Source organism: Caretta caretta, chromosome 4 (genome assembly GCF_965140235.1).
Source record: "Caretta caretta isolate rCarCar2 chromosome 4, rCarCar1.hap1, whole genome shotgun sequence".
Classification (NCBI taxonomy): domain Eukaryota; kingdom Metazoa; phylum Chordata; order Testudines; family Cheloniidae; genus Caretta; species Caretta caretta.
This window is the reverse complement of record NC_134209.1, coordinates 24,963,902-24,987,468: the sequence shown is the minus strand read 5'-3', so window position 1 is coordinate 24,987,468 and position 23,567 is coordinate 24,963,902. Positions and strand designations below refer to the sequence as shown.

At 45.4% G+C, this 23,567-nt stretch overlaps 1 protein-coding gene across 4 annotated transcripts in view; it reads right to left on the bottom strand.

The window, feature by feature from the left end:
- FRAS1 (Fraser extracellular matrix complex subunit 1) overlaps window positions 1-23,567 on the bottom strand; it is a 306,626-nt gene that overhangs the window by 180,238 nt on the left and 102,821 nt on the right. For all 4 annotated transcript variants that reach the window (XM_048846813.2, XM_075127463.1, XM_075127464.1 and 1 more), the window contains exon 3: window positions 2,249-2,356. In XM_048846813.2, the coding sequence (XP_048702770.2) occupies window positions 2,249-2,356 (108 nt within the window). The remainder of the gene's footprint in view (window positions 1-2,248; window positions 2,357-23,567) is intronic.

The window sequence follows — 23,567 nt, the reverse complement described above, 5'->3', positions numbered from 1 at the left end:
TTTTAAATATCCCAGACCCTGGCAGTATGCCGCACAGATGCCACAAAGGAATGTGATATGAGACCTTATCCTGGCAAGGATTTCACAGATGTCAACTGTCATCTGAGGATGCTTGGTACTTTCTGGGCAGTGCTCAGCGTCCCTCTTGATTAGGCCCGCAGTGACCAAACAGAGACAGACAGTTTTACGTGTACAAGCCAGAAACAAGCAAACCCCATCACTATCTCTCTCTCTCTCTCTCTCACACACACACACTCAATGAAGTAGCCGAGAACATGAAAAGGCAGCAAAGAGGGGCCATAATTTAGGGTTTTGCCCAAAAGTCACCTTCTTGAAAATAAAACTCTAAAAATGCTGTAAAAACTCCACGGCCCACCTGTGCTGCCACAACTAGTTTTCTGCATCGAAAAGCCAGGGCTGGCATTACGGGATAGCAAGCAGGACAACTGCCTGAGGCTCCCTGCCACAGGGGCCCCTCACCAAGCTACATGGCTCAGGCTTCAGCTTTAGCTTCAGCCCCGGATGGCAGGGCTCAGGGCCCCAGATTTCAGCCCCATGTGCTGGGACTTCAGCTTTGTGCCGGGGCCCCAGCGAGTCTAATGCTGGCCTTGCTTGGCAGCCCTCCTGAAACTTGCTCGTGGCCCCCCAGGGGGCCCCGGACTCCTGGTTGAGAACCAGTGCTCTATGCCATACTGTTGGAAGTAAGATCAGCAGAGGCACTCAAGCTGGAGCTCCCTCCAATAAAGACCAGTACCAGCTGCTTCCAAGAAGGTTGGAGAAATCCTGCAGCATATAGTTAAAGAATAAATCAATGATAGGAATAGTTCCTTCCTTACCCCCTCAATTAGTGGCTGGTTTATGCCCTGAAGCACGAGGCATGACCCCTTCCTAAAAAGTTCTCTTAAATTAACGTAAAACACAGAATTTTCTCATTATCCATATAACTGTCTATTCCTTTTTGGAACCCTATTCCACTCTTGGCCTTGATGATATCATGTGACAATGAGTTCCACCGGTTAATTATGCATTGCATGAAAAATTATTTCCTTTAGTCAGTTTTAAATTTGCTGCCTTTCAATTTGCCCTTGTTCTTTTGTTATGAGAAAGGAGTAACAGAAGTGTCCGTGCCATTCATTATTTTGTATGTCTCTTATGTTTCCTTTTATTCACCTCCTCTCTAACATAAACAGAACCAATATTTTCAATCTCCCTCTAACAAACAAACAGCATTAATGATGGAGCAAAAATTAGACACCACCTGTTCTTTCACTGTGAATAACCTATGGCTGCTACCAGGAACACTAGCAAGACCTTTTTAAAACTACACGATTTTTATATTGGCAGGGTCTCTTCAAAATACAGACTTTTGTTGATATTCATATGTTCCTGCCCTCAATCTGGGCCCTACAAACACAAACCCTGCACCCAATTAGCTACAATCATTAATGAAGGCTCACAGGAAACAGAGAAACAAAACAGACAATGAAAGCCCAGCAACAACAGCAATAATCACCAAGGCACACCAAACGAAAAGACGGACCAAAAGCACAATTCTAGCTCTCTTACTGTTTGTTAGAGTGGAAAGTGTCCATCTGTTTGTTCTACAGAGACCCAGCCCCCTGGGCTCAGTCTAAAGGTGATTATCAGCCATGCCTAAGCTGTGGTCGAACACGGCAGCACACTGGCATCTTTTGAGATCAGAATACTCTTGGCAGATCACTTGCCATATGTAGCATGCAAATGGTGCCATTGCCAAGTTTCCATGTGAGAAGGGAACAAACTGGTTGGACTTCAAAACACTGCCTTTTCTGTTCACAGGGGGCCAAATCCCCTTCTCATCTATGCCTGTGCAATTCTGTGCAGTCATTTACATCAGCGTAGAGTGGGTGGAAAATGTTACCATTTTGCACCCACTTTTCACTTCCTACCGTTCCCACTGATGAAAATGGAACCGTGACAGGGCTGCTGCTATGCTAGAGAGAAGCCATTAATAATCGGGTGGTCTATGCAAGTTTAACCATGACACCCACGAAAGAAAAGAGATGCTTTGCTTACATTGCAGCTACAGGACTAAGCCTCTTCTGATTGTCCATTCCACTCCTGCATGAATCATAGACTGTGTATATTCCAGTATAACACTTTCCCAAACCTGTAGTTACCCAGAAGGCTTAGGTTGAACATAGAGAGAAAAACCTAATGATTCAAATACTTCCCATCCCTTGCATAGCAAGCCAACAGGCATATTTACCTTCTGAAAGTCACACCGAGGGTTTCTGCAAATGGCAGGTTCACAGATGACAATGTCACTATGGCATCTGCACTCCTGGCATGAATCTGGCTTCCAAATTGTGTTGTTCTGCAAACAAACATAAGCTCTGAATTAAACTCGCATCAAGTGTAAAACGTGTGGAGTTATCTCATGGCTAACAGTTCAAATCAATTAAATAGGCACAGAATAGAAAGGCAAACTCTACAATGGACTCCGTCTACTCGATGCTGATTAGTAACCCCAGGTAGTAATAAGTCCAGGGCTATTCATTTCATAATTTAAAAATTAATGAAAAGACAAGGCCATGCACAGAAAAACAATCAATCAATTCCAACTGCAAGATAATTGATTGTACGTGACCTGCAATAGCCACAAGCTGATTTGAAATCGCCTGTTTTCTGTAAACAAATCTAGGCTGAGAGTTTCAAAGCTGCCTCAGGGCATCCAAATCCGCTAGGTGGCTTTGAAAACAAACAGCTTTGGCTATCGCTGATCATCCCAAAACATATATTTGCTGCTGCTAGATATTGACACGAGCAGCAGTTTGACGTTGATTGCGGCACCATTAGCCACACCACTTGCACCTCCGTAGCTCATCAGGAGTAAAGCCAATAGTGTTGATACAGTACACCATTAAGGGACTACTTTCAGAGGTGCTGAGCGCCTGTAATTCTCACTAACTTCAAGTGCAGCTGGAGGTGCTCAGTATCTCTGAAAACTAGGCCCTAAATCCATGCACAGAGTGAGAGGTGAAAATCATTCCTTCTTGAATTCACACCTATGGAAGGGATAATGGGGAGGGGGGGGTCCAAAAAATTCAGCTCATGCCCCTCAAGAGGGAGGGCTTAGGGGTCTATGGAGGAGGTGCACAGTAGGTTCTAAAGTTATGGGCATAATTTTGCAGACTTAGGGCCAGACTCCAATCATTACGTTTTGATGAAGGCAATTTTTCTATTATCAATTTTGCCCGTGCATAAAAAATCCAGTCTTGTATACGAACTCTGTATTGTCATGAGAAAACTGACTGCTGTGGGTTAATCACCTCACTACCCGCTGTCTGTGTGCAAAAGCGGTGTCCATTCCTACAGAGGTTTTGCATATGCAGAAACGTGGCAAGGAAATGTTTATGTGCAAATACACAGGCACACAGCACTGTACTTACTATGTCAGAGATCACTTCTATAACCCTAAGGGAAAATTTCCTACTAAGGTTCATTTACATTGTTCGGGCAGCAAAGAGAGGGCGTAAAGTGAACGTAAATATAATTCACTCCACTCTCTAAGGCTCTCTTGCATTGTCAGAATGGTGGAAAGTGGACTTAGTGCAAATGAGAATCAGGCTATAACTGTTTTGGGGTGGAAAGAAAGAAACCAGAAAAGGAGTCTGTAATCCACTTTTCTGAAGTAAATTTAGAAATCAGAGATCAAAGGCCAAATTTTGCCCATTTTGCTTAACGTAATCTCACTGGCTTCAGTGAGACAACTCACATGAGTAAAGCAGGCAGGATTTCACCTCCAAGTTTCTTATTGTGAGGCTTATGGACAAATTAATGGTTCCTACCTCCTTTGTTTCAGAATTCATGTTTCTTGTCCAAATTGAATTCCTCTGCAGTTGACAGTTTAGCTAGAGCAACCACTTTCCTTCTCTGTTAGTGTTTTTTTTTGGTTTTGTTTTGTTTTAAATAACTGACAGCTTTATAGACACATGAAAAGTACTGGGGGTTAGGAACACTACAATTTCTGGGTTTTGTACTAAATACTTATTTGATCATTGTTTATTTTTAAAGCTTTCAGTTAACTAACTAAAAACAAGGGAGAGGGTAACTAATTTCTTATCTGAACATTGTTTTTCATTATGCTGCTATTATGTCTGCACCAAACTGCCTTTTTGCCCCATAAGAGATTAATTAACTCTGCATACAGAAAAATCTCTATGGAATCAAAGTTAAATCTCATTGAAAATTGAGTCGGAATAGTGCCAGATTCTGCCACCTACTCACACTGAGTAGTGACTTGCTTCAATTAAACTGAACTACTCCTGGAGTAAGATGCTACTCAATGTAAATAAAGGAGGGAAAATGTGGCCCATGGTTTAATACTAATGATACATTTCAGGCTAGCTACAAATACTATTCCGGCCACGGGAAAAATATGCCAGTGTCCTTTAGGGGCTGCATTTTCACAAGTGCTCAGGCTCCAGCTAGACAGCTAAATGGGAGCTGAATTCTCTTCAAAATCTAGCCACTCAATCAGGTGCCTAAGCAAAAACTGTTTGGTGTGGAGTACTTTTGAAAATCTGGCCCTTCGTGTTAAAAAAACAAACCTCTCCAACTTCCTGGGATGAAAGATTTTTCCACTCTCACATACATAACTGATGGGGTCTTGTGATACTAGCCTAGGGGAAACAGGCCATCAGTGGGGATTCTCCTGCACTTCCCTTCTCTCTCTCTTTCCCACTCCCCAGCCAGGAAAGATTTTTGATAGAACTGGCATTTTCTCTGCTCCAGAACCTGCTTTCTCATTAAAGTTTCCTCCATCTGACCTTCAGGAAGTTGACCCAAGTTTTCTCTCACTTTAAAACTTTAAATGCTCCGCCAATTCATTGCACAGGGCTAGGCTTCACTTCAGCTCCTGTCCTGCGTACAAGACAGCAGAGTTGATGAGAGAGGCACAGCTCCCTCCCAAACCTTTCCTTGCTCTTTGGGGATAGTAATCTGCTACTGCTCCAACTCAGCTGTGCAGCCTGGCATGGGTGGAGGGGTGCACCAAGGTTCCTCCCACCTCCTGCCCTCCTAATTCAGAGCACACTGACTTAACGTGCCCAGATGCAAGCTGTTAAACCCTCTTATGCCCCTGTGCAGTCTGAGCCATGACTGAGCACCCAATTTCCCTGTCACACCACTACCAGCGGTGACTATGTTTGGCATCAAGCTGATCGGATGGAAAATTAGATTCAGGAATCCAGGAAGAAGTCAGAGCTTTAACTAAGAATTTAGTCTCTTGTCACTTTTAAATCAGGCCCATCAGAGAACAGCATTTTGACCTCGTTTTCTGTGCTAATATCCCATGGAGCATGAATTCTTTTGTGGGAGAGAAGGTGGACTATGGAGGGGGGAAAGCTGGAGCTGCCGTTAGAACCGTAATTGAAGAAAGCCTGGTGTTCATTCATTGACTTGCAATAGCATTTCATTGATGGCAAACGTTATCCTTTGTACATAGTAATGCCAGCATACAGCTAACGAGCTCTGAGGCTTCTGTGAATATAAAGCCTTTGGAACTCAGTCCTTTAGGTGGATCCTCTAATAAAGCCGATGACTGTATTAATCCTAAATACAGCAAGGGATGCGCATAAATGTACAGCTCAATTGTACAAGATATAAATGATACCCAAGAAGGATAGTCATTTCTCCTCTGATGATATAACTGCCCCTCCGCACACACAGCTGTGAGAATAGAGTGTTAGCTTAGAATCTCTTTCTTGTGTGATTTAGTGTATAGTTACAGAATCAATTCGGGTGAGTTGTAATGGTGTCAAGCTCTGCCTAACATGCATAGTGTAGATAATTCACTCCTGCTCCCTTTCAGCTGTGCAATGTCCTACACAGCTCATTTCTAGGACTCCTGGAGTCCTGACAATACACAGGGCCTCAAATATCTCTTCACTAGCAAGAGTGATGTTTCACTTCTTTGCCAAAACAGTTTGATTTATCTATTCACTTGCCCGTTGCGGGTGTATTTTTCACTTAAAATGAACATCAAGGGATTTTTTTCTCCACCAAAGCTACCATAATTATTAGCATAATTAATGAGACAATGTTTGTAAAGCTCTTTGGAGGTGCAAAGCACTGTATAAGTGCCACGTATTACTACTGTTATGAAATCATTCTTAGCACTTTTCTAGAGCAAAAGGAAGGATCTCGAATTGAATTGAATGTTTAAAAGCCATATTAGAAGATTAACATTACAGCATATTAAAGGTGATTTTTATTAATAAAAGTCATTTATAGAGTACCATAAATGCACACATCCCTTTACAAACAGCCCCTTAATGAGATTATAAACCAGATCCTCACAGGCTGGTCCTCAGGTCTGTGCAGCGTCCCACTGAAGCCAATGGAGCGCTGCATGGGGGAAAGGGACTGCCCATGTGAACCCAATTTCAGGGTCAGGACCACTGTTCCCTCTAAGCTGTGGGCGTGTGCACGCGCACACAAATCCAAAACCCCGCACACACAGCGAAACACCGCAAGCACAAAAATTTGCACAGAAGCACAACAATTTGCACAGAAGAAATTTTTTGCGCATACGGCCTGTCAAAAATTAGAGGGAACGCTGGTCAGGACCATAATCCCATTGGCTCTGCATGGCCACAGAAGTCCATGCTAACAGTTTGGATTGAAGGGACAGCGTCACAGAGTGAAATCCATTCTCAGTCCGTCAGTTTCTACAAGCAGAGAGACAAGACAAAATAAACCGAAGGCCTCGGAACACAGCTCAGATACAGCAGAGTTTGGAGAGTACGGGTGAGAAGAACAGGGAAAAAAATAGCTCCACGAACTGGGCTTTAAGGAGGCATTGAAAGGAGGAGAAAGTGAGTACTACCTAGTCATGTACAGAGAGACTGTTCTAAATTTAGGAGCATCCTGTAAACTCAAGCTAACAGCTGAAGAAAGACAAAGGATGTATGAAGGCTAGAGATGGGAAAAGAAGATACTTGACCCTGTTTTGCAGTCACCACAGCTAGCCACCATTAGGTTAACTTAACCCTTTAAAAAGCTAATCCTCTCCTAACATGACTGTTTTGAATGGATATCGCAGTTTTATGTGGCCAAACTGTCTTTCTTCTAGCTTGGCTTTTTCCTCTGTTCTTTAACATGACAAAGTTGAGCCTAATATTAAGCATATAATTCCTCAGTAACACGATCTGATACATGTGATGTGGGACAGCATTCCATTGGATCACAACCTGGGCTTAATTCTGAGGCACTCTCACAATGGAGATGGGAAGCACACAACAGCTGTGCATCTCTCCCCTCCCCGCCGCCCTTCTGTTTCATCGGACTGTATGAACATATTCAGTCCATCCATAAAATGTCAACAGACGCTAGATACTGTGCTAGGATATGCAGACCTCAAAGCAGGACATCTGTTTGGGGGCATTTCTAGAATTAGTAGGTTGGGGAGAAAAGTGGCTTGGGGAGGGAAGGGAGCGGGGAATGAGGCCTGGCTGGGGCCATCAATATTAGCTCAGGATTCAAACTTGCAATTCTTCTTGTCTTGTAGAAAATCTACATGATCTTTATTCATTGATACCCATCCTTCTGACCCCTTCTTCTGAAAGTAGAAAGCGGGGGTGCGGGGGGAGAGGGGGAGGAGTTGGTAAAATATACTTCTTGGGTTCACCAGCTTTCACAATGGAGCCTGCTCTGGGTACAGGCCATGACTTTCATTGGTATCTTCACTCTAGGGAACCTGGATACCATAAGTGGGGGGAAATTAGCTTCCAGTTCTGCTGGGAATGACATATTGACAAAGTACTTAGGCCAAGTTATGTATGACAGCATTCAGCAGTACACACAGTTGTTGTATTCTCTAACCCCACAAGAATGCATGAGGGGATGGATTTACTTCACATGCATCTCTCAATCAGAGCACTGAAGAAAAGCAGGTATCAGATGTCTCAGAGGAAGACTACTGGGCCACACTGTCAAAAACAGAGGCAGAATTCAGAGCAATTACACTTCTGGTACAACGACCAGCATCACCCAGTCGCTGCCAAGTAAGGAGATTTGGCAGCTTAATAGGGCTGCTTTCATTTTACATTTCCACTCCAATTAGTTGACAATACAAGGCAACTGGCAGAATAAATCAAAACCTAAAGAAAGTTGAGAGACTTGTATGTGGTTTGGAGAGCTATGCATTAATGGAACAATAAAGAGATGAAAAGAATTCTACGAAATATAAATGACCCCTAGTACAATTCAGGTTGGTGGGGGTTTTTAAACCAACTCTATGAAAGAAATGTTACTACTGCGGATCATACGTTCAAAACCAGCCTGTGTGCATGAAAAAGCAGGATCTGCTAAGTGAGGTTTGCCACTATTTTGAAGCATCACACATATGATATCAGAATGGCCTGAATGAGCTTTATTGCAGCACACTTGTGAGCAGATGGATTTGTGCATGTCTTAGTCAAATTGAAATCTCTGGCAAAACTCCCAGGGTACATTCATGCAGCATTTTGGAACAAGCCTCCCAGGATGAGTCGATAGACTCGGGACAGCAGGATTAGTGCTAGGGCTCTAAACCAGAAGTGGAAAACTCCGGCCCTCCAGATGTTTTAATCCAGCCCTTGGGCTCCTGCTGGGAAGCGGGGTCTGGGGCTTGCCCTGCTCCGGCGCTCCAGCCAGGGAGCGGGGTTGGGGTCTTGCACGTCCCCCCTCCAGCTCCTACACATAGGAGCAGCCATGGGGCTCCGCACGCTGATCCCACCCCAAGCACCGCCCCTGCAGCTCCCATTGGCCGGGAACCGCAGCCAATGGGAGCTGCAGGGGCGGTACCTTTGGACAGGACAGCACACAGAGCCACCTGGCCGTGCCGCCATGTAGGAGGCAGAGGTGGGACATGCTGCTGCTTTCAGTATCATTAGCCCTACTTTACAGATAGGGAAACTGAGCACAGAAAAGTGAAGTGACTTAACCAAGGTCACCCAGTAGGTCAGTGGCAGAACCAGGAACAGAACCCAGGTCTCCCGAGTCCCAGTCCTGAATCCCTATGGGCTATCAGTAAAATTTTGAAAACTGTAATCCCACAGACTTCCTCTAAGAATTAGGTACATAAGTCACTTAGGCACTTTTGTAACTTTTTATCCTATATCTCATATAGGCACACAAAGTGAGGTCTGCAAAGCCCCCTAGGGGATTTACATGTGCAATTTCTACTAACTGGGTGTCCAAATCCCTTGGAAGGATTTGAAAATTTCAGCCAAAAAGTACATGAGTGTTTTCAGTCTGAATACCAGCTGAGGCTGCACGGGCAAACACCACAAGCTCAGAAAACCGCACGTGTGTGTGTGTGTGTGTGCATATGCTTGTGTGTGGCACGATTAGATGGCTGAAATGGTATCCAAGACCTTCCCTTTCCTTTTCAGAGTGTCTACCATATTTTGCATTTGATCTCTCCTGCGATGAGTAAGGCTACGATTCTGTCATGGATATTTTTAGTAAAAGTCAGGGACAGGTCATGGGCAATAAACAAAAAAAAATCATGGAAGCCTTGACTTGTCCCTGACTTTTACTAAAAATATCCCTGAAGAAATGAGAAGGGAGGCAGTTCGAGCATCCTGCCCTTCGCCGCAGGGACCTCATTGCCCAGTGGCTGGGAGGGGTCCCCCCCCACCGCGCTGCAGGGGGCTCCACACCCGCCCGCGGCCACTGAGCAGCTCCAGGTCCCTCTGCTGCCAAAGGCAGCTGCGAACTGCAGGGGAGCGGGCCACCGCTGCTCACGGCAGCTGAGCCGCTCCAGTGGGGACCCTGACAGTGGCGGCGGCTGGGCAATTCAGGGGTTGGGTTGCTGCAGGGTCCCCCGCTGCCAGCAGCGGCTGATCAACTGCAGGGCCCCCAATATCATGGAGGTCACTGGAAGTCATGGATTCCATGGACTTCTGCAACCTCTGTGTCATAATCTTAGCCTTAACAATGAGTAATCATTTTACGCTGCTTTATTACTGTATTGTAAAATCAGGAACTTAACTTGGTTATACAACCTCAACCAAGGGAAGAAGGCAGAGAAGGGGCAGCCTTTAAGGTTCACCTCTCCTAATTTAGGTGGCAGGGTCTGGTTGCATAAACCAGTGGCATTTCCTCTCTCCCCCGTGCAGACAATGCAGAGGAAGAGGATCATTGCTAATTCCCTAAGGGTATGTCTACACTACGGAATAAGGTCAAATTTATAGAAGTCGGTTTTTTAGAAATCGGTTTTATATATTCGAGTGTGTGTGTCCCCACAGAAAATGCTCCAAGTGCATTAAGTGCATTAACTCGGCGGAGTGCTTCCACAGTACCGAGGCAAGCGTCGACTTCCGGAGCGTTGCACTGTGGGTAGCTATCCCACAGTTCCCGCAGTCTCCGCTGCCCATTGGAATTCTGGGTTGAGATCCCAATGCCTGATGGGGCTAAAACATTGTCGCGGGTGGTTCTGGGTACATATCGTCAGGCCCCCCTTCCCTCCCTTCCTCCGTGAAAGCAAGGGCAGACAATCGTTTCGCGCCTTTTTTCCTGAGTTACCTGTGCAGACGCCATACCACGGCAAGCATGGAGCCCGCTCAGGTAACCGTCACCCTATGTCTCCTGGGTGCTGGCAGATGCGGTACGGCATTGCTACACAGTAGCAGCAACCCCTTGCCTTGTGGCAGCAGACGGTACAATATGACTGGTAGCCGTCATCGTCATGTCCGAGGTGCTCCTGGCCACGTCGGCTGGGAGCGCCTGGGCAGACATGGGCGCAGGGACTAAATTTGGAGTGACTTGACCAGGTCATTCTCTTTAGTCCTGCAGTCAGTCCTATTGAACCGTCTTATGGTGAGCAGGCAGGCGATACGGATTGCTAGCAGTCGTACTGTACCATCTTCTGCCGAGCAGCCATGAGATGTGGATGGCATGCAGTCCTTCTGCACCGTCTCCTGCCAGCCAAAGATGTAAAAGATAGATGGAGTGGATCAAAACAAGAAATAGACCAGATTTGTTTTGTATTCATTTGCTTCCTCCCCTCCCCCGTCTAGGGGACTCATTCCTCTAGGTCACACTGCAGTCACTCACAGAGAAGGTGCAGCGAGGTAAATCTAGCCATGTATCAATCAGAGGCCAAGCTAACCTCCTTGTTCCAATAAGAACAATAACTTAGGTGCACCATTTCTTATTGGAACCCTCCGTGAAGTCCTGCCTGAAATACTCCTTTATGTAAAGCCACCCCCTTTGTTGATTTTAGCTCCCTGAAGCCAACCCTGTAAGCCGTGTCCTCAGTCGCCCCTCCCGGCGTCAGAGCAACGGCAAACAATCGTGCATCTGAGAGTGCTGTCCAGAGCAGTCACAATGGAGCACTCTGATGGGGCTAAAACATTGTCGCGGGTGGTTCTGGGTACATATTGTCAAGCCCCTGTTCCCTCCCTCCCTCCGTGAAAGCAAGGGCAGACAATCGTTTCGCGCCTTTTTTCCTGAGTTACCTGTGCAGACGCCATACCACGGCAAGCATGGAGCCCACTCAGGTAACCGTCACCCTATGTCTCCTGGGTGCTGGCAGACGCGGTACGGCATTGCTACACAGTAGCAGCAACCCATTGCCTTCTGGCAGCAGACGGTGCAGTACGACTGGTAGCCGTCCTCGTCGTGTCTGAGGTGCTCCTGGCCACGTCGGCTGGGAGCGCGTGGGCAGACATGGGCACAGAGACTAAATTTGGAGTGACTTGACCAGGTCATTCTCTTTAGTCCTGCAGTCAGTCCTATTGAACCGTCTTATGGTGAGCAGGCAGGCGATACGGATTGCTAGCAGTCGTACTGTACCATCTTCTGCCGGGCAGGCAAGAGATGAGGATTGCTAGCAGTCGTATTGTACATCTTCTGCCGGGCAGGCAAGAGATGAGGATGGCTAGCAGTCGTACTGTACCATCTTCTGCCGAGCAGCCATGAGATGTGGATGGCATGCAGTCCTTCTGCACCATCTGCTGCCAGCCAAAGATGTAAAAGATAGATGGAGTGGATCAAAACAAGAAATAGACCAGATTTGTTTTGTACTCATTTGCCTCCTCCCCTGTCTAGGGGACTCATTCCTCTAGGTCACACTGGCGCAGTTTACTGACTCGCTTAGACCTCAGCGAAACCAATATTCCCACTGTTATTACTGCTTGCTGTGTGCTCCACAATATCTGTGAGAGTAAGGGGGAAACGTTTATGGCGGGGTGGGAGGTTGAGGCAAATCGCCTGGCTGCTGGTTACGCGCAGCCAGACACCAGGGCGGTTAGAAGAGCACAGGAGGGTGCGGTACACATCAGAGAAGCTTTGAAAACCAGTTTCATGACTGGCCAGGCTACGGTGTGAAAGTTCTGTTTGTTTGTCCTTGATGAAACCCCCTGCCCCTTGGTTCATTCTACTTCCCTGTAAGCTAACCACCCTCCCCTCCTCCCTTCAATCACGGCTTGCAGAGGCAATAAAGTCATTGTTGCTTCACATTCATGCATTCTTTATTCATTCATCACACAAATAGGGAGATGACTACCAAGGTAGCCCAGGAGGGGTGGTGGAGGAGGGAAGGAAAATGCCACACAGCACTTTAAAAGTTTACAACTTTAAAATTTATTGAATGACAGCCTTCTTTTTTTTGGGCAATCCTCTGTGGTGGAGTGGCTGGTTGGCCGGAGGCCCCCCACCGCATTCTTGGGCGTCTGGGTGTGGAGGCTATGGAACTTGGGGAGGAGGGCGGTTGGTTACACGGGGGCTGTAGTGGCAGTCTGTGCTCCAGCTGCCTTTGCTGCAGCTCAACCATACACTGGAGCATACTGGTTTGGTCCTCCAGCAGCCTCAGCATTGAATCCTGCCTCCTCATCACGCTGCCGCCACATTTGAGCTTCAGCCCTGTCTTCAGCCTGCCACTTACACTCTTCAGTCCGCCACTTACTCTCTTCAGCCCGCCACCTCTCCTCCCGGTCATTTTGTGCTTTCCTGCACTCTGACATTATTTGCCTCCACGCATTCGTCTGTGCTCTGTCAGTGTGGGAAGACAGCATGAGCTCGGAGAACATTTCATCGCGAGTGCGTTTTTTTTTCTTTCTAAGCTTCACTAGCCTCTGGGAAGGAGAAGATCCTGTGATCATTGAAACACATGCAGCTGGTGGAGAAAAAAAAAGGGACAGCGGTATTTAAAGACACATTTTATAAAACAGTGGCTACACTCTTTCAGGGTAAACCTTGCTGTTAACATTACATACATAGCACATGTGCTTTCGTTACAAGGTCGCATTTTGCCTCCCCCCACCGCGTGGCTACCCCCTCAACCTTCCCCCCTCCCTGTGGCTAACAGCGGGGAACATTTCTGTTTAGCCACAGGCAAACAGCCCAGCAGGAATGGGCTCCTCTGAGTGTCCCCTGAAGAAAAGCACCCTATTTCAACTAGGTGACCGTGAATTATATCTCACTCTCCTGAGGATAACACAGAGAGATAAAGAACGGATGTTGTTTGAACGCCAGCAAACATACACTGCAATGCTTTGTTGTACAATGATTCCCGAGTACGTGTTACTGGCCTGGAGTGGTAAAGTGTCCTACCATGAAGGACGCAATAAGGCTGCCCTCCCCAGAAACCTTTTGCAAAGGCTTTGGGAGTACATCCAGGAGAACCGCGAATGCCAGGGCAAATTAATCATTAAACATTCTTGCTTTTAAACCATGTATAGTATTTTAAAAGGTACACTCACCGGAGGTCCCTTCTCTGCCTGCTGGGTCCAGGAGGCAGCCTTGGGTGGGTTCGGGGGGTACTGGCTCCAGGTCCAGGGTGAGAAACAGTTCCTGGCTGTCGGGAAAACCGGTTTCTCCGCTTGCTTGCTGTGAGCTATCTACAACCTCATCATCATCATCATCTTCTTCGTCCCCAAAACCTGCTTCCGTATTGCCTCCATCTCCATTGAAGGAGTCAAACAACACAGCTGGGGTAGTGGTGGCTGAACCCCCTAAAATGGCATGCAGCTCATCATAGAAGCGGCACGTTTGGGGCTCTGACCCGGAGTGGCCGTTCGCCTCTCTGGTTTTCTGGTAGGCTTGCCTCAGCTCCTTCAGTTTCACGTGGCACTGCTTCGGGTCCCTGTTATGGCCTCTGTCCTTCATGCCCTGGGAGATTTTGACAAAGGTTTTGGCATTTCGAAAACTGGAATGGAGTTCTGATAGCACGGATTCCTCTCCCCAAACAGCGATCAGATCCCGTACCTCCCGTTCGGTCCATGCTGGAGCTCTTTTGCGATTCTGGGACTCCATCATGGTCACCTCTGCTGATGAGCTCTGCATGGTCACCTGCAGCTTGCCACGCTGCCCAAACAAGAAACGAGATTCAAAAGTTCGCGGTTCTTTTCCTGTCTACCTGGCCAGTGCATCTGAGTTGAGAGTGCTGTCCAGAGCGGTCACAATGGAGCACTCTGGGATAGCTCCCGGAGGCCAATACCATCGAATTGTGTCCACAGTACCCCAAATTCAAGCCGGCAAGGCCGATTTAAGCACTAATCCACTTGTCAGGGGTGGAGTAAGGAAATCGATTTAAAGAGCCCTTTAAGTCAAAATAAAGGGCTTCATCGTGTGGACGGGTGCAGGTTTACATCGATTTAATGCTGCTAAATTCGACCTAAAGTCCTAGTGTAGACCAGGGCTAAGAGAGCAGCAAGGTCTGTGTAAATGCCCGAGAGAAGCACTTAAGAGTTGAGACGGTTTCCCAGGCAGACAGGTTACTGAAAGGCCACTGGAGCCCAGAGGTACAAAATATCCATCCTGATGCAAAAGGGGAAACCCTCTTATGTCCAGTTTTATTAATCTAGCAAACCGCTCCTTTGACCTGACTGTTGTGAGAAAGCTGTAGTGCACGGAACAAGAGAGAGAGTGAAACCATTACCTATAAATGGACAATGACACAACGGAGACAATTTGGACTCCGACTTTAAGGCCAGAAGGGCCCCTCAGATCATCGAGTCTGACCTCCTGCGTGTCACAGGCCACAGAACCTCACCCACCCACTCCTGTAATAGACCCATAGCCTCTGGCTGATTTACTGAAGTCCTCAAATGATGGTTTGAAGACTTCAAGTTACAGAGAATCCACATTTACTGTAGTTTAAACCTGCAAGTGACCTGTGCCCCATGCTGCAGAGGAAGGCGAAAACCCCCAGGGTCTCTGCCAATCTGATTGTGACAGGTTCCCCCCGGGGTGCCACCTGGAACTGGGGTACCACTGAGACCGCTAACCCACCAGCCTGGGCTCCCTCTTTCACTGTGCTGCTGTGACAAGCTGCAGACTCGCTCCCGCTCCTACACTTCCACCAGCATTCACACAGGTAGGGACACACCCCGTTGCAGTCACATGCAGGCTCTCTGACTAGCCACTGCACGAACCAACAGTAGAAAGTCTAAAGCCAAGGTAACTCTCAGCTTCGCAGGCACACACCCCCTCTGGAGCATAAACCCAAAATTACACCTTCTTGTGCTGCACAGGGAACTGTAGAGCGTAAACTCATAAAATTCACCCCCTCCCTCAAAATGGAGAGGAATATGCAACAGCCTTTGCCCCTGAGCTATGATTCCCACACACTTCGCTCCTACTCACTGGTTTAGATAAAGCAAAAACAAGTTTAACTACAAAATAATAGTAGTTAAAAATAATCTGTTAACTACAAAAAAACAGTAGTTAACAGATCAAAGCAGATTATGTAGCAAATAAATAAAAGATGTGCTGTGAGGTAACCCTGCTGCCTGAGACAGTGGACCCCAATCTCTGAGCCGCCATGGGCAGCAGGGGTACCCCGCAACTCCCTGGCTGCCGCAGGAGGCAGGACGCACGGAGCTCCCCAGCGCCCCACAGCTGCCCAGCCCCTTCCCATTTTATCATGGATATTTTTAATAAAAGTAAGGGACAGGTCACAGTTTCCATGAATTTTTTTTTATTGCTATGACCTGTCAGTGACTTTTACTAAAAATATCCATAGCTGTACCTCAAAGGCTGGTTGTGGGTGTTTTCCAGAGTAAGCCCATTTGAAATACAGATTCCTAGTCAATATTCATAACTTCAGATACAAAAATGATACATGCATACAAATAGGACAATCATATTCAGCAAATCAGAACTTTTCCAATGGCACTGCACATGTCCCATCTCATACAAAATGTATATTAATTATGCTTTAATTATATCATCATAATATCACTGTGAAGAATATGGGGTGCAGTATCCCACTGACCTTGGGGAAAATTCCTTCCTGACCCCAAATATGGTGATCAGTTAAGACCCTGAGCATGTGGGCATGACCCACCAGCCAGACACCTGGGAAAGAATTCTCTGTAGCGACTCAGAGCCCTCCCCATCTACTGTCCCATCACCGGCCATTTGAGATGTTTGCTGCTAGCAGTCACAGATCGGCTACATGCCATTGTAGGCAGTCTCATCATACCATCCCCTCCATAAACTTATCAAGCTCGGTCTTGAAGCCAGTTAGATTTTTTTTTGCCCCACTGCTCCCCTTGGGAGGCTGTTTCCGAACTTCGCTCCTCTGGTGGTTAAACGCCTTCATCTAATTTCAAGACTAAACTTGTTGATGGTCAGTTTATATCTGTCTGTTCTTGTGTCAACATTGGTACTCAAAAAATAACTCCTCCCACGCTCTGGTGTTTATCTCTCTGGTGTATTTATGCCCAGCAACCAACCATATCTCCCCCTCAGCCTTCATTTGGTTAAGCGAAACAAACCAAGCTCTTTGAGTCTCCTTTCCAAAGGTAGGTCTTCCTTTACTTGGACTACCCTAGTAACCCTCCTCTGCGCCTGTTCCAATTTGATTCATCTTTCCTAAACATGGGAGACCAAAATTGCACACAGTATTCCTGATGAGGTCTCTCTACAGTGCCTTGCATACTCGTACTAACACTTCCCTATCTCTACTGAAAATTCCTCGCCTGATGCATCCTAGAATCACAATAGCCTTTTCACAACCACATCATATTAACTACTCATAGTCTTCCTGTGATCAACCAGTACACCCAGGCCTGTCTCCTCCTCTGTCGCTTCCAACTGATAAATCCCCAGCTTATAGCAGAAATTCTTGTTGCTAATTCTTATGTGCATGACCTTGCATTTGATTCTATTAAATTTCATCCCATTTCTATTACTCCAGTTTTCAAGTATGATATTTCAAGTATTGTATAATATTCCAGTCCTCTTCTGTACTGACAATACCTCCCAACTTCGTGTCATCTGCAAATTTTATTAGCACACTCCCACTTTTTGTGCCCAGCTCATTAATAAAAAATTTACCAATTGATGTGGCAAGTGTTCTGTACAAGCTCTATGAATTGCTATGGCACATGTGCAGAGGACTCAGCTACACATGAACAGCTCAGTAAAATATATCCTTGTATGTCCAAGTGCACTGAGATTGATTCCTTTGTCCAAAAATTGAGCAAAGCTAAATCTGCCAGAACGTTTGCAAGCAAAATTGGATTTCAAAGGTTATGGAATTGCAGACAGCTACTGTACACTGAACCATCACTTGAAAAACCTTTGCAGACTTGAAATTGGCTATAAAGTTGACTTAACCCGGTGCATAAATTAGACTTGAATGACTGGGGAAAGCCTGCAGAGCACATTCTAGAAGAACACATTGGCCTTCTTTGGCATATTAATTCATATTTCAGAAGAAACCATTCAAGTCCCAGTGTGGATATACCAAAGGATGAAACAAAATTCCCAACGGGACAGATAACTTTAAAATAATTCTGTTACACTGTAGAAATGCAGGTACTGGCAGGGCAAAAGCCTGAACGTCTCCTGAATTTAGCCAAGGAAGAATGACCATGATAGGCTAAGCCTTTTATCCCATCTCTAACGAAAAACACCAGGGCATTAAAATCACTGCAGCTGCAGCCAGCTGAGTCATCTCAAATGGAAAATATCCTTCAGTACAAGCCCTTTGCTGTTGCACCTCCAACATACTGTACTGTCTGAAGAGTGACAAAGAAAGCAGGAGATGACAAACAACAGGATTATTTCTGCAGACCACCTTAACCTATATGGAGGGATACATTCAAAGTGCTAAGCAAGGAGTTGTGTCCCCCAAATCTCACTTTCACTAATGGGAATCCAAACACACAGGTCTGGGAAAATACAGCACTTTATATCCATACCTTTAATCTGAGCTCCCTATGCAGCAGAATAAATTGGGTCTCTTGGCTTTTTTTAAAGTAAAAAAAATGCCCTGCAAGAATCTTGCCGAAATGCTTCATTACTGAGTGAAAATGATGAGGAGGCCTGCAGAAAATGGGCTTTCACAGGCCACCTTAGTGCACTCCAGTACTGTTTCCAAAGCCCTCCGATCATCAGTAGCTGCCAGGATTTATCTAGGTTATAATTTTATGGCCAAACAAATTGAAATAAATGACAGCAAAAGGTATGTAACAGTTTAGTATATTACTTGAATACACAGTCAGTGTTGCCATCTACTATGAATGAGTAAATTAATTGGTCCTGGCACCAGCAGACTATTGGCTCCAAAACAAAATTAAGCTTCCAAAAAAAAAAAAAAAAATCCCTAACTTAGAAAGATGGCTGCCCTTTTTCAGATGGAGAAAGGTGTCCTGGCACTTCCTGATGGTCACAGTGTAACTGATATATACTCCCTGACATGCACACTGGAAAGCCACAAACCTACCGACTTGCATGGTGCCAGGCAATAATGCTAAATGGTATTAAAGAATAACTTAGCAACACTACAGGTTTAAAGACCTCTTCTGAGCTTTTAACTAAGGGTCTTATTTCCCCTGATGAGTCATAGGGACATGTGACGTATACCTCAGGTAGCTGTGGTCACCAGCTGTGCATTGATCCAGATTCCCAGAGGCATCACTGGCCTAAAGCTACCTGAACCCCCACCCCCACATTACATGGCCTGAAGCCTCAGAGGCGCTGCTCCCTGAAAAACGCAGCCTATTCTGTGTCCATTCTTTACCCTTTACCCTACTGGGGCAGTACAGGATCAGGAATTAAGTCCGACAGCTATGGGAAATCCTCGTATGTCTCCAGTGGGGAAGCAGGGATGGGTTCAAGGAGGGTTTTTTGTCTACGTACATAGAAAGGCAGCAGGGCAGGAGATGAATGCCCCCTCACACCCTAAACAATGATCAGTCAGGAGTTTCTGCTCTCACCTGGTAGTGAGAGGAGATGGGAGCTTCTATCAGCCCCCAACTCCTTCAGAGCTGCTGTAATTCCCACCCCTTTCTGATCGTATAACTATATATGTGCCATCCCTCAGTCCCAGCCCAATGGGAGAAGCTACGTGAATGGAACGTTACTAAGTGAGAAAATACAGGCTTCTCTCTCTGTGTCTCCCTCTCTAGATCACTGAGGAGTCTCTTAATGCCCTGAAGTGAAAGCTGATATTTATATCACAGGCTGGGAGCTGTTTTTCTTGCCAGCTTTACAACTAGCCCCTTGTGTGACTATAACCAAGTCACTGAGGGGGAGATTTTCAAAAGCGTCTAAGTGAGTTAGAAGCACAAGTCCCATTGAAAGTCAGCTCCAAGTCATCCAGCAAGAAATCTTATTTTACATTAATAAATAGTAAAGGGGCATAGGACATGTGTCAATGCTGTACTCTGATATGACACAGACGATTAAGCTTGGGATGTGGAGACACCATGAGGGAAAGGCAGGAAAATCTGTGGTTTTGTCTTCTGCGTGGGTTGTTTTTTTGTTTGTTTTTTTTGTTTGTTTGTTTGTTTTTGGTTTTGTTTTGTTTTTACAGTGAAAGAACAAATGTTCCATAATTATCTGGCCATAAAATCCCACGTGGAAACAGGACACTGGTAGCATTTACCAAGAGGTAACTAGGAGAGGTCAGCACTCTACCCCCACCCAGAGTCAACCTCACCTACTTTGCCTCGCAGTAAAACTACGGTTCCTTGTCTCCAGGATGTTTTCACAGTGAGACAGCCAATGCCTCTTAGCCCACAGTAAAAAACACCTAGTCAACACAGACGAGCCCTATATGATTTGTTCATCACTTGGGGAGGAGGGATATTTACATGCCAACTGGCCATTCTCAGCAAGGGAGAATACACTGTGTGAGGAAGATGGATACACTGTGTGAGAGACACTGACTGTTGACTTGAGAAGAGAAATGGCTACATCATATTGAATCATATTGATTCAATGGAAAATAATGTAATATTGGTTGGTCCAGAAGTCACCAGGAGATAAGTCCTGCTGCTCAGAACGTAGCACTTCAAAGAAAATAATGGATAGGACACTGCAAATGTGTGTGGGGGAAGGTTATCTGATGATGTGGAACTGGAGCTCTGAGACACTGGCATGCAAAGAGAGAAAGACTCTGAAAAGTTGAACCAAAAGAGGTGTTGAGATTTTCAGACCAGTCTTTGGGACATAAACAGGCATCTTCCACTCTACAGCGTAGTATAAAGAAATAGGAAAGTGTCCCTTAAAACAGTCGGTGAACCTCCTGGAGGTGATCGCTGTGGTCTATGCTTTAGAAGCAGCTGGAAACAAGTCAGAGAAGCAGTTTATATGAAGCTAAGCCTTCCATTTTTGGGTATAAATTAGCAAACATTTATTTGGGACCAACTGTGCCAGTCTGATTTCTTCATATTGATCTTGTTGTGTAAAAAGCAAAAGAGACACATGTCTAAATCCCTCAGACAGCTTTGAAAAATCCCAACTAGGGTCTCTAAAGGGTGAACATTTTGGTTTCTGAATGACCTCTACTGCAACTAAAGACTTGAGACCTGCTTTGCTAAGATCAAATGCAGACTTAGGTCTAAGTATATTTTGTACCATTTAACTTTGATTTAATTTGATTTTTCTCTCAGTTTTACAACTAACTTAGTTTTCAACTTAGGCTACTGTTGGGAAATTCACTGTGATCTGTTCTCAGCCAGGAAGAATGGGAACTACCGATGTTTGGTAACAGTCAAACGCAGGACACCCGGTGAAAGGTGCGGGGGGAAGACTGCCCATTCCCAATATGTGTTGCCACAAATGCTGGATGAATTCAGTAAGACTCGTAGCGAAAAAGTAGTAAGCACTAGGAACAACAGCAATGGGAAACTGTCAGTAATACCTGGATAAAGGGTGCTACATGCAAAAGGAGCAGAATTATTACCCATCACATACCATGTCTATCAACAGAACAAATCTGTTGGCCCAGATAAGTGTGGAAAGATGATTGCCCCAAATGGTCAATGTATAGACACTAAATAGTGCATAATGTAACAGCTAATCTATTAAACGTCCATAGAAAAAGGAAATTGGTGCTCAAGGGAAATACTGGGGCAATACCATCTTATAGTAGGTTAATATCCGCACTCTCTGAGCATATGGGAAACACACCGACTGCCATCAGCAGTGCATGTTTTCTTGTTAATATTTGATTTAGGGACTACATTTGTCCAGCCATTATCTGCATTATCAGCACATTCTGCTGTCTTGAAAGCTTCCAGAGCAACAACACTCACAAACATTTCACCTTGAAATATGCCAGAACCTTTTTCTCCCCCCTCCCTGTCTGCTTTTGAAAAATGTGCAATTTCTAAGGTAGTGACTCATATTTTAAAGATGAATCCTCCCATTGTAATTTCAATTTTTGGCTATCAGTGAGATTTTTTTTTTTTACTGCGTGCATGAAAGAAAGAAAGAAAGAAAGAAAGGTTCCCCTGCCTTTTCCCTAGAGACGTTCGATATAAATAATCTCCTCTAATATACATACAGCAAGGAGAGAAACAATTCCGAAGATGTGTCTTTTGCACCTGGGACAGTGATCCATTCTGAGTGCTGTACAACAGCAGTGACAGAAGCCCTTGCAGCACAGATGGGAGAGGTGGAGAAGAAGCTGAGTGAAGCGACAGGATCCCTACTGCTCACTTGGATACACATCCACCAAAAACAATGCTCAGTTTTTACAGTGACAAGAAAATGCATCCCATGTAAAATAAGTGGGGGGAAGCAAAGCTGCTCATTATCTCCTGTCTCAAGGAAAGAATTTTTCCATGATGTAAATGTTTCCTTGGCAGTTTTGCTGTTTTAATCTCCTTCTGTAAATCTATGTTTGCTGCCGCCAGTGAAATTAAAGGGAATTTTGTCACCGATGGTAATGCAATCCGGAACAGGCTCCTGTGGGTGGTTTTTAATGCACGTTTTATCCTCTCTAGTCTGCAACTCTTTCCTTAATCTTTGCTGATTATTCAGTTTTGACTAAACTTCTCAGGGGCCCTCACAATTTTGCTTCGTATCAGCACATTTAACTATTTTGGCAAAGGTCAAGACTAAAGATCTGTGCACAAGGATCTGAAGGGAAGGATGCAACAACACGGGAACAGACAAAGTCTGGCTTTGTCAGCGGAAGTGACTGAATAAGATTTCACTTACCATTTCACTATGTACTGTTCCCTTAACAGAAACTCTGTGAGCTCTAACACAATCTTGGCTGCCATCTCCTGCAACACAACACTTGCCATGTCTCTGCATCAGGGAAGATTACCAACTTCCACCACCGGGAAAATTGCAAACTGATAAAATGCCAGTGGTAATCTGTTATTTCTCTGTAAATTACAATGTTTAACTATCAAAGTGGCATATCTGCAAGGTACAAATATTTGAATACCTGCTAAAAACCCAGAGTGTGGTTATGACTTGAGACCATGACCTGGGGCCAGCTGAGCTAGCCAAAGGGAACAGCTTAATAGGTTGAGCAGCAGATTTGAAATAGCAAGACTAACTAGAACCACAGGTATGAAACCCTACAGGAATGAGTCAGCCCTTCTTCCTTTCCAGGTACATAAGCAGGTCTATACAGTCTGCTGCATGCAGTACACTTGGGAGGAGACATGAACTATGGCTCTTCTGTGAACGATGAAGATCCTATGGCTCCAAAGGACAGAAGTCATGCAAATTCTTAACACTGCCGTTGGTCTGCCTCAACTTCAATGCCTTCCTATATGAGTGAGAGGGGCTCCATTCCTATTCCTGAACCAGGATGTTGAACACCAAAACAGGTGTTTCGTGATGTGGCCACAGAAGTACTGGACCAATAGCACCAGTTCAGTGCCCACAAGCTACAAAACAGCCATCAGGTGGCATTCAACTTTCAGTCACTATTGACTGAAGCTGGAACTGAACTAGTGACAGGCTCCAGCTAGATCCATTGGCACTGTAACCATGTAAGGAGAAACAAATCTTTAGAGACGGAGGCTCTGAACCCAAAGCCAACCTCTGAACATCCAATTTTGGATCCTGATCCAAAATTCTGGTACTGAGGCTCATCCTTATCCAACAGCAAATACACACATGGGATAACGCCTTTGAGGTACGGAGCACATTTATCAGCATCAGTTTCTAAAAGTGACACATGTTCTTCACTGATGAGACTGCTGACAATGCCAACACAGCATTTGTGCCCTGTCACAAGCTCAGAAGTGATAAAGAATGAGACAGAAGGAGGGCAAATATGACTTAGAAGACATGTGAATTGTAATTAGAGCTGTGCGTAATTTTCACCT